The sequence below is a fragment of the Scyliorhinus torazame genome, chromosome 18, assembly GCF_047496885.1.
Source record: "Scyliorhinus torazame isolate Kashiwa2021f chromosome 18, sScyTor2.1, whole genome shotgun sequence".
In the NCBI taxonomy this organism is placed as follows: domain Eukaryota; kingdom Metazoa; phylum Chordata; class Chondrichthyes; order Carcharhiniformes; family Scyliorhinidae; genus Scyliorhinus; species Scyliorhinus torazame.
In genome coordinates this window covers 91244585-91258815 of record NC_092724.1, presented here as the reverse complement: position 1 = coordinate 91258815, position 14231 = coordinate 91244585, and the positions used below count along the sequence as shown (strand labels likewise).

The following is a 14231-nucleotide window of genomic DNA, read 5'->3' as shown; positions in this document are numbered from 1 at the left end:
GTCAGCGGTGTCCTGGAAGGGGCACCGGTCGTACTGGTAAATGCATACGCTCCCAACTGGGAATACACAGAATTCATAAAGAAGACCATGGCAGAAATCCCCGACCTTGACACACACCAACTGATCATGGGGGGACAACTTAAACTGTGTACAGGACCCACTGACCGACCGATCAAACCCCAGAGCAGGGAAAAAGACTGGCATGGCTAGGGAGCTAGGAGCATTTATGGAGCAGATGGGGGCGGTGGACCCATGGAGGTTCCTGCACCCAGGAGAGAAGGAATTTTCATACTTCTCACAAGTACACAAGGTATATACCCGTATCGACTTCTTTGCAGTGGGGAAATCGGTGCTTCCAGGGATCACGCGAACGGAGTACTCCGCGATCGTTATCTCTGACCATGCTCCACACTATATGGATGTGAGGTTGGAGACAGGCCGGGACCAGCGCCCCACATGGAGGCTGGACACGGGCCTCCTGGCCGACAAGGTCTTCTGTCAGAAAACATCGCGGGCCATAGGCGACTACATTAGTAACAACCAAAATGGGGAGGTCTCACCCTCCACATTCTGGGAGGCACTGAAGGCCATGATGAGAGGAGAGATCATGGCCTACAAGGCAAGCAGAGATAGGGAAGAGAGGGTGGCCAGGCAACAACTGGTGGACTCCATCCTGGAAGTCGACAGAAAATACTCCGAGGCCCCGTCCGTAGAGCTGCTGGCGGAGAGAAAAAAGCTGCAAATGGACTTTAACCTGCTATCCACTAGGAAAGCAGCGTACCAACTCCGCCAGACACGGGGGACCTTCTACGAACACAGAGACAAGGCTGGCCGCCTCTTGGCTCACCAGCTGAGAAAGCAGGCAGCCTCAAGGGAAATAGCGCAGGTAAAGGATAGCAGAGGCAGACTGGTAACAGAACCAAAGGAGGTCCATCGGGCATTTGAGACCTTCTACCGGGGACTGTACGCCTCCGAGCCCCCCAACGGGGGCGCGGGGATGAAACAGTTCCTAGACGGACTGGGACTATCAGTTGTGGGGTAAGACAGACGGGGGGAGCTGGAAGCACCAAGAGACCTGGGAGAAATCAGGGAGAGCATTAGCTCCATGCAGGTGGGGAAGGCACCAGGACCCGACGGGTTCCCAGCGGACGTCTACAAAACATTTGCACCAGTCCTGGCCCCACACTTAAGGGAAATGTTTGCGGACTCTCTGGCAAGGGGCAGCCTGCCCCCCACGCTAGCGCAGGTCACAATTTCACTGATACCCAAAATAGGATAAAGACCTGACGGAATGCGGATCATACAGACCCATTTCACTGCTGAACGTGGATGCGAAAATACTCGAAAAGGTCCTGGCCAAAAGGCTGGGGCTGTGTACCAGAGGTGGTCACAGAGGACCAAACGGGCTTTGTCAAGGGTAGGCAGCTCACAGCGAACATAAGGCGGCTGCGGAACATAATAATGACCCCCTCTGGGGAGAGAACACCAGAGATGATAGTCTCCCTGGACGCAGAAAAGACCTTCGACAGAGTCAAATGGAAATACCTCCTCGAGGTACTGAAACGGTTTGGGCTAGGAGCGGGGTTCACCGCCTGGGTGAGGCTCCTGTAAAATGCTCCCAAAGCGAGTTTCCGAACTAACACCACCAGCTCTACATACATCCAGCTGCAGAGAGGAACAAGACAGGGCTGCCTCCTGTCCCCACTGTTGTTCGTGCTAGCGATCGAACCCCTGGCGATAGCCCTGCAGGACGCGAAAAGCTGGAAGGGAATCCGGAGAGGAGACAGAGAGCACAGAGTCTCACTCTGTGCAGATGACCTGCTCCTCTATGTCTCGAAGCCACAGGAGGGACTGAAGGCAATACTGCAAATACTGAAAGAGTTTGGAACATTCTCGGGCTACAAACTTAACCTGGGCAAAAGCGAGGCATTCCCAGTGAACCCAAAAGGGGAGGGAGAGAGCTGGAGGGGTTCCCGTTCAAAACAGCCCAGAACAGATTCCGCTACCTGGGGATCCAGATAGCCAGAGACTGGACACAGATCCACAAGTGGAACCTGACCAGCCTGGTGGAGGAAGCAAGAAGAGACCTTCAAAGGTGGGGCTCACTCCCACTCTCTCTGGCGGGGGGAGTGCAGATGATCAAGATGAACGTACTGCCAAGGTTCCTCTTCCTGTTTAGATCCATCCCGATCTTCATCCCCAAGGCCTTTTTCCACAACGTAGACAGTCTGGGGGGGGGGGTAAGAACCCGAGAATTCCCAAACCTACACTGCAAAGAAGGAAAATCAAAGAGGGCTTGGCCTTACCAAACCTATAATACTGCCACTGGGCAGCAACGGCAGAAAGAGTGAGGGTATGGGTACAAGAACTCGACACAGATTGGGTACAAATGGAGGAGGCATCCTGTAAAGGAACAACCCTCCGGGCCCTGGCCACAGCAGCACTCCCATCCTCCTCAACAAGATACACAATGAGCCCATTGGTAGCGGCCACGCTGAGAACGTGGACCCAGTTGAGACAGCACTTCGGGATAACCAAAATGTCCCCCATGGCCCCCATCTTAGGCAATCACAGATTCCCCTAGCCATGCTGGATACCACCTTCAAAAGATGGAGGCGAGATGGGGGCACATTGACGGTCGGGGACTTCTACGTAGGGCACAGACTGGCGACACTAGACGTACTGACGAGGAAGTGGAGGCTAGCAAAAGGACAGGAAATGAGATAGCTCCAAATAAAACACTTCCTCTGCAAAGAGATTGGGGTACCCCGGGACCCCAGAAACCACACTACTAGAGGACCTGATGTGGCTATGTGGGAAAATATACGGACAGCTACTGGACAGAGCCCGGACTCAACTGGACGAGACCGGTCAAAAATGGGAGGACAAACTGGGGACAGAGGTAGGATGGGGACTCTGGCGTGAAGTACTGAGCAGGGTGAAACTCCACCACCTCCTGCGCAAGGCAAAGCCTAATGCAGCTCAAAGTGGTGCACGGAGGGCACCTGACCACAACCCGAATGAGCAGGTTCTTCCCGGAGGTGGAGGACAAATGTGAGCGGTGCCAGAGGGGCCCGGCCAACCACACCCACATGTTTTGGGCTTGCCTCAAGCTTCCTGGGTTCTGGACAGTCTTCTCCGAGGCAACGTCCAAGGTTGTGGGGGTGAGGGTGAAGCCATGCCCAATAGTGGCAATCTTCAGGGTATCGGAGCAGCCAGAGCTACACATGGGGAAGGGGCCAACGCCCTCGCTTTCGCTTCCCTAATCGCACGCCGGAGAATCCTGCTCGGCTGGCGATCGGCGGCAGCACCCAAAGCTGCAGACCGACTCGCTGACCTTTCGGAATTTATCCACCTGGAGAAGATCAAGTACGCCACCCGAGGGTCGGAGGAAGGCTTCCTGGATACTTGGGGGCAGTTTGTCGGTCTGTTCCAAAACCTGTTCGAGGCCAACAACAAGGAGTAACCTAATAAGAGTTTTTTTTTTTTTTAAAACACCAAGATCGATGAGGTACCAAAAGACTGCGCAACCCGGGGGGGGTGCGGGGGCGGAAGGGAGGCAGGGAAGCCACGAGATGATTCCATTCTGTCCCGAAAAGAAACAAAAAGCACAGCCGAAGCCCGGAGGGGGGGGGGGGGGGGGGGGGGGGGGGGGGGGGGGGAGACGACGCACAACGGGGAAGTGTGAGGAACCATAGATCGATCCAGAGGGCAATGAAATGCACGTAGGGTCAGTTAAATGAAGGACAAACGAAACCTCTCTGTATAATACTGGAAATTAGCGCGGGCGAGAAAAATGTGATGTGTAGATGTGTATATATACAACTGTTTATAAATATGGGAAATGCCAATAAAAAGATTTCTTCAACATTTTTAGTGAACATTCTCCTTAGTGGTCTAGGTCCTACATTTTAATCCCATTCCAAACTTTTTGTTGCCTCTCTCTCTCTCCTCTAAGACGCAGCTTAAAGCCTATCCCTTTGACAAGACCATTGGCCACAATCTTAATGTTTCTGTCTTTGATTTGGTGTCTGATTATGCTCCAGTGCATTTTTACGGTGCAAAATATGCACAAGTGCAGTTTGTTGTTTGGATGAACATAAGAATTTATTTACAGTGTTCATCAGCCTTGCACGTTTGCAAAAGAATTACTCACTGTCAGCAGCTATTGAAACATAATTTACTTTCAGGCAAACATCGCTGCTTATCTCAGAGGGTAACCATCTTTTCCTTCACCTTTTGGGTAAATTCACAGCAAACTCCTGCCAGATTTCCTACATTAAAAGCTTGACGATGCTTCAAAAGTACTTGAGTGGTTGTAAAGCTCCTGACTTTGAGAAGTCAGCTAATCGTGACAGGTGCTACACACAAGTCTTTCCTTTTCCCACTGACACCATCATCTCGGAGTGGACGATGCGTAAGCAGTTCCTCACAAAGTGCAGTAGAGTTACCAACTGAAAGATGACCTGACCTAATGTGTGGTTGGGCTTAATAAGAGAGAGTAAGAGCTTAGAACAATGGACAGTTTTTTTGAAGGAAAAAAATTAATTCAAATTCTTAAACTGCTATGTTTAAATCTGAACTCATATTCTCTGGATTATTAGTCCAATAACTTAACCAACTAAACTACAATGCCTACCATCACATTTTGAATTGCTCACCTTCTGTTTTTTTGGTTAAACCATACATGCTGACCAGACTAACACCAGACTGAGGGGTTACTGGGTAAGTCAGTTTGAGAGAGAAACTAACCAATGGTTTGGCTGTAGGATTGAAATTCAGTCCTTTAATTTCTCCCTTCACCTGTAGCCCTCTCTCAACAGTACCTATTTTGTTACCAGAAAAAGTATACTCAAAATCAGATAGCACAAAGAAAATGTTTCCAATCCTGAAGAAACAAGTCAATGTTATTTTAGCTCCATATAATTACATGCTACCAAATTGCAAGGAGAGGCTACGAAAATTGCCTGCGCGGAGTTTAAAGGGGCCAAATTGTAGGGTGCCATCAAGGTTCAAAGGAATAAATGAGAAGCCAAAGTAAACCCGATGGAAACCAAATGGTGCCAAACCTGAACGATGAAGGGTCATCAGCCATATAAACATTGAGTGTACATTCAATGCAGCATTTTCTTCCCCATGTTTCAAAAGGAATGGAGAACTGAGGGAGGTAAGGAACGAGGTAGGACAAAGGACCCAAAAGAAAGGGTGGAAAACAAATTTGGGGGCGGGGGGGGGGAAGAGAGAGTTTTAAAATAAAAAGGCCAATGAGCCACCCCAAGATGTTCTGCACCACTTTGTGGGAGTGGGTATAATACACACAGCATCCTTGTTGGATACCGCAGAGGTGGGTGAGGCATTAACCCAGGACATTGCAGCTTCCTGCGAGATACAAGACAGGTGGGAGTGGAGCAACTCAGCACTCTGCAACATCTAATGGCTGACCCAGGGGATCCAAGATCATCTGTAACTCAATTAATTAATTCTGCAAAAGTATGAACGATTTTATAAATTTACAATAAAATTTCAACAGGTGAGATTGTCCTTTTAAAAAAAACGAATGAAATTCTCACATAGAAACATGGCATCTTCCAAGACGAACATCCTTTTGCCACGGGTGCTGAGGAAGTCCCCAGTTGCCTGTGGGAATGACACTGGCTATAAACCGACAATGAACATCGGAGGTAGCAGCCTCTTACCTTACTTTAAGCTTGTGCACTTACCGAATTTCATGTAGCTTGACCACTTCATTAATAAACATCACTAGAATGACAGACAGGAAACCAATGAGCCAAGAGATCAGTGGGATATCCTTCACATCAAAGGTCAATGGGGTATCCATATTCTTCCAGAGTTTTAAATCCACCACCACCAATATGATTTGGCCCACTATCCTGGAGATTAGAAGCAACAGAGGAAACTAATTCAATGAGAGACCAAGAGTCAGGCTCGCAAGTCCATTTGTCCTTTGGCAAGACAATTTCTCCATCATTTGTACTTATACAGAATTTCACAGCGCAGAAACAAGCCATTTGCATACTTCATCCAACCTCACCAAGAACAGACAGTGCAGAAGGAGGCCATTCGGCCCATCAAGTCTACACCGACCCACTTAAGCCCTCACTTCCACCCTAACCCCGTAACCCAATAACCCCATCCAACCTTTTTGGACACCAAGGGCAATTTAGCATGACCAATCCACCTAACCGCACGTCTTTGGACTGTGGGAGGAAACCGGAGTACCCGGAGGAAACCCACGCAGACAGGGGGAGAACGTGCAGACTCCGCACAGACAGTGACCAAGCCAGGAATCGAACCTGGGACCCTGGCGCTGTGAAGCCACAGTGCTTGCCACTTGTGCTACCGTGTTGCCCTTCTATTCCTTTCTCACTCATGTCCATGTCTAGGTTCCTTTAAACACAGCTAAGCTAGTCTTCGCAACTATTCCACGCAGCCGCGCGTACGCTCTAATCGTTCTGGTAAAGAAGTTTCTCCTGAATCCCGAATAGAATTTACGAGTGACAACCTTGAATTTTGGACTCCCCACATGTGGAAATATCTAACCTTGTCAAATCCCTTCCTAACTTTAAATAACTCCATCAATGGTCCCAGACTATCTTTCCCCCCTGAAAAATTCTCCTCTCAAGACATTAACTCTTGCCAGCTTCATTCCACAGGCACGGTGACCATTTGCTATGCATGGGGATAACATGAGAGTGTGAGCAAGCCATCAATAACGAAGGCAGAAACAAATCAGAGTCGAAGACTGACCTTTCCAACATACTATGTTTTATGGACATCACAGGAATAACAGTAGGAGAAGCCCAAAGCGATTTCAGCCCCTAACCTTAGATGGGGGGTCAATTGTAGCTCCTTGGGTAAGATCAGCGAATGCACCCAAGGCAGTAATTAAATCTGGACCCTTCCAGTTACATACCACTCAAAGCCACACAGGATTGCGATTGGACAAGCCTCTGAATATATTTTGCAAGTTTAGTTTAAGAAACAATGAAAAAACTAACTTTTCCCATCACCACAGTGTTCTGGTTATGAATCCCAGACAGTCTCATGATATATGGCTGTGGGCCTGAGTTCCCAGCGGTCATCTAGAAATGCATTGCAACTTAGAACACAGCAAAGATTAGACTGACCAAAGAGAAGGGAAGAGTTCTAAAAAAAATGAATTCATGGGATTTGGGCGCCATTGGCTAGGCCAGCATTTTTTGTAGATGGCAATGCCATTGATTGTCATGGGACGATGGCTAGATTGTCACTAATTGGAGATGGCCATTGCCTGGCACTTGTGTGGCACAAATGTTATTTGCCTCACGTCAGCCTAAGTCTGGATATTGTCCCGATCTTGCCGCATTTGACATGGACTGCTTCAGTGTCTGAGGAGTTATAAATAGTGCTGAATGTTGTGCAATCCTCAGTGGACACCCCAAGATCATTCAAGAAGTAACTGAAGGTGTTTGGGCCTAGGACCGTCAAACAGTTTTAAACTGTATCTCATTACTTATTACCCATATATGTTTTAAAATCTCCTTAATGTTCAAGGTTTGCAACTTGTATCATACGGTATTTTACAGAAGTCAGAAGCAGAAGTGAGATAAACCTAGGAGTTTACTTTCAAATAAGTTCTTATCTCACTACAGTAAACAGTGTAGCCATCTGGGATGGCCACGTCCCGATTACAAAATGGACACTTGCAAAGAATGCAGGGAAAATTGGACAATGCTAAGAAACAAGCAGGTGCAAGCTCTGTCTGTTGATTAGAACCTTAAACTCTCAGACAGGACAGAAACTACCAAGCAATCAACATACTAATGAGCCATCTCTGGGGACAAAAGGGAAACATTTAGATACACAACGTTAAGGCAGACTCCCCGACGCCAGAAGAGGCTAAGACAAAGCAGACGAACAGTCACCAGGACACACCCAGCGATCAGGGAACCACCTGAAAATCGATACGACTGATTGGGAAAGACCCAATTAGTTGAGGCCAAGTTCAAGGCCCGCCCAAAAGCACGCAAAGCCCTTTTTAGTATAAAAGAAATTCCCCAAGGGAGAATCCTCCTCCTTTGGCTTTGGCTCTCACCGAAGAGAGAGACCAGCCTAGCAGCTGCACCAGACCAAGTAAGTCCCAAGTCAACGCACGCTACCCTGTAAACAGCTCAACCCAGCAGCCTCAGAACCCAGCAGCCTCAGAACCCAGCAGCCTCAGAACCCAGCAGCCTCAGAACCCAGCAGCCTCAGAACCCAGCAGCCTCAGAACCGAGCAACGGCCATCGTTCCTCTGACTGAGTGGGCACCCGAAGCTAAGTATAGGCTTTAGTAAAAGTGGTAGTGTAGTTTGTAGAGTTTATGCAGGAGTAGATTTGACTTTGTGTAAATAAATGAGCATTGCTTTTGAACTTACTAACTGGTGTATCGAGTCATTGATCAGTATTCGGTTCTGAACCTTGTGGCGGTGTCGAAAGATACCTGGCGACTCTTGAGCAAACGTAATTAAACAGAGCCAAATTAAGAACCAACCAAAGAGAGCAACAACAGTGAATACAAATTAGATTTGTTTTCTTGTGAATGAAACTTATTAAGAATACGTTTAGATATATTTTCAGGATTAAGTGCAGAGTTGTACAGCAGTGATGGTACAGTAATGGGCAAACTCTACCTTGCCCTTTATGTCATCTGGAAGTGGTGGGTAGCACACAGAAGGGGTAATCTCCATCCGGCATTCACTACACCTTATCTAACGTGTTAAGGCTGTAAGTACACTTAACTGATGATACTTACACTACAGGTAGAGTGAAGCACCACCATAAGTTGCTAAAGGGGCTTTTCCTCCAGAGTGTTTTGGACCGATGAACATGGCTGATGGAGACGCATACTGCAACCAAGAAACAGCAAATTACCAACTAATGCATCTACTTTGTGCACTAAGAAACAGTACATTAGCAATTAATACGACTACATTGTGCACTATCAGCAGATTGTTTCTATACTTGTAGATCAGACGAAAGATGTAGATTGGAAAAGATCTCAACTGCAAAACAGAATCATTGTATTTTCTGCACATTAGTGCTGATGCAGAACACTCCGAGACACTATATAGGTCAAGTACTTTGACTCATGGCTGTGCATATTATAAGGCTGAAACCTAAAGATTGCTTGATGTTTCTTACTAATCAGTAGATGGAGCGGCCAGCAACAGAAGCAGATGGGCCAGGCAGAAATGAAGGAGGGGGGTCATGTTTGCTTTGCCGTTATGCAACTTTCTGGTGAGGACTTGGATCTAAGACAAAAGTGCTCCAACATCAGAGAGTGCCCTAAGCTGACAATGCCACACTTGCAGTCCATATAGAGGAACACCTTCAGTGGCAAATGAACAGCCTCTTTCACACCTATAAAAGAACTTGCTTTGATCAGGACATTGTTAAAACTGATGGATTGTCAAATGGTAATGTGATGCTGGAAATTGTTGATAGTTTCACATACCGGCTCTACAATCTCAGCAATCTACACATGTATCACAACTCTGCAGCTGTTATGTCAAAGACTGTGTGAAACATTGGACAGATTGAGAAAGCCAAGCTGCCAGTCTACTTAGCCTGTGTTCTCAGAGCACTCCTCTGCAGTGGTGAGACTGCGACATGCGCTAAGCAGGAGAAAAGTGAACAGTTTCCACCTCCACTATCTCAAAACATATCCTTGGTGTTACTTGACAGGACAAGGTCACCAACTCGAAGGTCCTCGAGTTTGCTAATTCCAAAGCACATGGCTAAATCGCTGGCTTTGAAAGCAGACCAAGGCAGGCCAGCAGCACGGTTCAATTCCCGTACCAGCCTCCCCGAACAGGCGCCGGAATTTGGCGACTAGGGGCTTTTCACAGTAACTTCATTTGAAGCCTACTTGTGCCAATAAGCGATTTTCATTTCATGGTCAAGTAAACAATGTCCTCACTAGCTCGGCTACATCGGATGGATGACAGCCTTATACCCAAAGACCTTCTGCATGGTGAACTGGTCACTGGGTCATGCCCTCCTGGGTGTCCAAATCTCTGCTACAAGGACACCTGCAGGTGAGATAAGATGATGATGGATATTGTGACTGATAACTGGGAGACAGTCACTGAAGGAGATGACCTCTGAAAGCTGATTGTTTGGAGGTGATCAGAAATGAAAAGTTCAGCTGGTGGAGAAAAGAGCAGAGTAAACAGAGGACAGCGTTATCCTTCTCAGCCAATCTCCCTCAGCAACAGGTGCAGTTGAGAACACCATGCCAGAGTGGGACTCCGGAGACATACCAGGCAATGTTTAGCACAGAGTTAGCCAACAGAGTGCAAACCATCATCTGACGAGATGGAAGGCAGCCAATTTAATATCCATGCTGTGACCACATAGTTCAATTGCTTGGTGCTCATGAGAAGGTTAGAGGATGGCATACAGAACACGATCAGAACTTGTAGTGGGGGAAGACCAATAAAAAGATGTTCCAGGATTCTAGAGATAACTCATGAATGACAGATGCTACTGAGTTATGCAATAACAGCCTCCACTGCATGGTACATGGGATACTTGCTTGGCCTATAAGAGGCACAATTGTTATAGTTGGTGGCACATATATTTTATAGGTGAGCTCCATGTAGTGCTGTATGCAACAAATGGTTAGGATGTAGAATATCCGGTCTGTGTGGTGGAGGGGTACAATCAAGCTTTCAAAAGGGAATTGAATCAGCACCTGAAGAGAAACAAAATATAGGGTTACAGGGAAAGGGCAGGGGAGTGGGACCAGCTGAACTTTCTGGCACAGACATAACTGTCGGCAACTCTACGTTGATGTGTTCAACTGCTCAGATGCCCGACTCTCAAGGCTGGAAATTGGCAGGGCAGCACCTACAAGCAGTCCGAGAAGCACTGCTGTCTCAGTGCCAGGCACCCGGGTTCAATTCCTATTTTGTTGTGAAAGTTATAAAAAAAAGATAAAGGGAAGAACAACAATAACAGGAGATGTTATTAATGGAGGTGTTACGATTCATATAGTAGGTATTTACACTAACAGAAAGGCACTTTACCGGAATGCTCGTAGCATTTGAAACAAGATAAATGAGTTGACGGTACAAATCATTGCAAATGAGTTTGTTTTAGTGGCCATTGCAGAGACATGGTTGCAGGATGGTCACAACTAGGAGTTAAATATCCAGTGGTTTTGGACTATTAGGAAGGACAGATGGGAAGGTAAGGGAGATGGTGTAGCACTGATATTTAAAGATGACATCAGGGCAGAGATGATATAGGTTTTACGGAGAAAAAGGTTGAATCCATTTGGGTGGAAATTAGAAATAGTAACGAGAAAAGGTCACTGATGGGCATAGTCCACCAAATAATACATCACGGTGGGACGGGCAATAAACAAAGAAATAACTGATGCATGTAAAAAGGGTATTGAAATTATCATGGGGGATTTTAATCTACACGTCAATTGGTCAAACCAAGTTGGTCAGGGCAGTCTTGCGGAGTTCATAGAATGTATCAGCGATGGTTTCCTCGAACAGTATGTAATGGAACCTACAAGGGAGCAAGCAGTCCTAGATCTGGTCCTGTGTAACGGGATAGGAATAATTAATGATCCCATAGTTAGGGATCCTCCCGAAAGCAGCAATTATAGTATGGTTGAATTTAAAATACAGATCGAGTGTGACAAGGTAAAATCCAACACCAGTGTCTTGTGCTTAAACAAAGGTGACTACAATGGGATGAGGGAGTAGTTGGCTCAGGTCGCTTGGTAGCAAAGGATTTGTGGTGGACTTTGAAAGAGATTTTTCACAGTGCTCAGAAAAAGTATACACCAGTGAAAAGGAAGGACTGTAGGGAAAAGGATAACGAGCAATGTATATGCAAGGAAATAAAGGAGTGTATCAAATTGAAAGAAAATGCACACAAAATTAGTGAGAAACAAGGGGATTGGGAAATCTTTAAAGGTCAACAGAAAGCCACGAAAAAAGCTATAAAGAAAAGAAAGATAGATTGAGAGTAAACTAGCTCAGAATATAAAAACAGGTTGCAAAAGTTTCTACAAATACATAAACTGAAAAAGAGGTAAGCATTGGTCTTTTAGAGGATGAGAAGGGGGATTTAATAATGGAAAATTAGGAAAAGGCTGAGGCATTGAACAGCTATTTTGTGTCGGTCTTCACAGTGGAAACACAAATAACATGCCAATAATTGTTGGCAAGGAGGCTATGGCAGCTGAGGACCTAGGGACGATCATTATCAACAGGTAGTGTTGGGCAAGTTAATGGGGCTAAAGGTAGACAAGTCTCCTGGCCCTGATGGAATGCATCCCAGGGTACCAAAAGAGGTGGTGAGAGGAAATAGCAAATGCACTCATGGTAATTTACCAAAATTCACTGGACTCAAAGGAGAATACAGGCGGAGGAAGGGAGGTTCGGCTGAAGCGGTAGCGTGCATGAGAAGACAACGGCGGAAATTCCGACCGGGAGAAGCGAGGGGCAACACCCGCACCAGACCCACTCGAGGATTGCCCTCCGGAAGTGCCTCGCCAGCACAAACGGATGCCTACTTACATATATATATATATATAGATATATCATATCCTGTGTACATAACGGCAAAATATACTCTGTTCAAAAATCCAATAAAAATCATTTCTTAAAAAAAAAAATTCGCTGGACTCTACGGCGGTCCGGGAAGAATGGAAAACAGCAAATGTGCCTGTTTAAAAAAGGAGGTAGACAAAAGGCAGGTAACCATAGACCAGTTAGCTTAACTTCTGTAGTGGGGAAAATTAATCTATCATTAAGGAAGAAATAGCAAGACATCTGGATATAAATTGTCCCATTGGGCAGATGCAGGATGAGTTCATGAAAGGCAGGTCATGTTTGACTAATTTAGCGGAATTCTGTGGATGTGTTGTACCTTGATTTCCAGAAGGCATTCGACAAGGTGCCTCACAAAAGGCTGCTGCATAAGATAAAGACATATGGCGCTACGGGTAATGTATTAGCATAGATAGGGGATTGGTTAACTGACAGAAAGCAGAGTGTGGGTAAATGTTTATTTTTCTGGTTGGCGATCAGTGGCTAGTGGCGTACCTCAGGGATCAGTGTTGGGTCCGCAATTGTTTACAATTTACATAAATGATCTGGAGACTTGTGCCAAGGTTCGCAGATGACACTAAGATGAGTGGTAGAGCAAAGTGTGCAGAGGACACGGAAAGTCTGCAGAGGGATACAGGTAGTTTAAGTGAGTGGGCAAGGGTCTAGCAGATGGAGTTCAGTGTTGATAAATGTGAGGTCATCCATTTTGGTAGGAATGACACCAAATGGATTATTTAAATGGTCAGAAATTGCAGTATGCTGCTGTGCAGAGGGACCTGGGTGAACTTGTGCATGAATCGCAAAACGGGTTTGCAGGTGCAGCAAGTAATTAAGAAGGCAAATGGAATTTTGTCCTTCATTGCAAGAGGGATGAAGTTTAAAAGCAGGGAGGTTTTGTTGCAGCTGTATAGGGTGCTAGTGAGGCCACACCTGTAAGTACTGTGTACAGTTTTGGCCTCCTTACTTCAGGAAGAACATACTGGCACTGGAGGGTGTGCAGAGGAAATTCATTGGGTTGATTCTGGAGTTGAGGATTAGCTTACGAGGAGAGACTAAATAGACTGGGACTATACTCATTGGAATTTAGATGAGGAGGGATCTTATAGAAACATATAAAATTATGAAGGGAATAGATAGGATAGAAGCAGGGAGGTTGTTTCCACTGGCAGGTGAAACTAGATAGAAAGCATAGCCTTAAACTCAGGGGGAGCAGATTTAGGACTGAGTTGAGGAGCAGCTTCTTCACCCAAAGGGTCGTGAATCTGTGGAGTTTTTAAAATTTGTTTTTTTATTACTTTATCAGAGTTACAAAGCCAGAGGTCAGAGTGTGGACGGGGGCAAATCCCTAATGCAGCTTCTTGCCTGCTCCAAAAACCCATTCAAATTGAATCCAATTCATGGTCGCCAAAAGAGAGACATACCAGATCCAGGCATTATACCTGAGCTCACGCTCATCTTAGCCAAAAGGCCGAGAAGCGATCTGGCCAGTGAAGCAGTTAAGGCTATCTCGTTAAATGGTTTTAAGACAAAGGTAGATAAGATTTTTGAACAGCAAAAGGAATAAAATGGTGAGCGGGCGGGTAAGTGGAACTGAGTCCACAAAAAGATCAGCCAT

General features: G+C 46.3%; 1 protein-coding gene across 7 annotated transcripts in view; it reads right to left on the bottom strand.

Annotated features, from left to right (window-relative positions):
- tmem94 (transmembrane protein 94) overlaps positions 1 to 14231 on the bottom strand; it is a 224276-nt gene that overhangs the window by 11219 nt on the left and 198826 nt on the right. For all 7 annotated transcript variants that reach the window (XM_072483032.1, XM_072483029.1, XM_072483031.1 and 4 more), the window contains 2 exons: positions 8794 to 8887; positions 5721 to 5891 (listed from right to left, as the gene is read on the bottom strand). In XM_072483032.1, coding sequence (XP_072339133.1) covers positions 5721 to 5891; positions 8794 to 8887 — 265 coding nt within the window. The remainder of the gene's footprint in view (positions 1 to 5720; positions 5892 to 8793; positions 8888 to 14231) is intronic.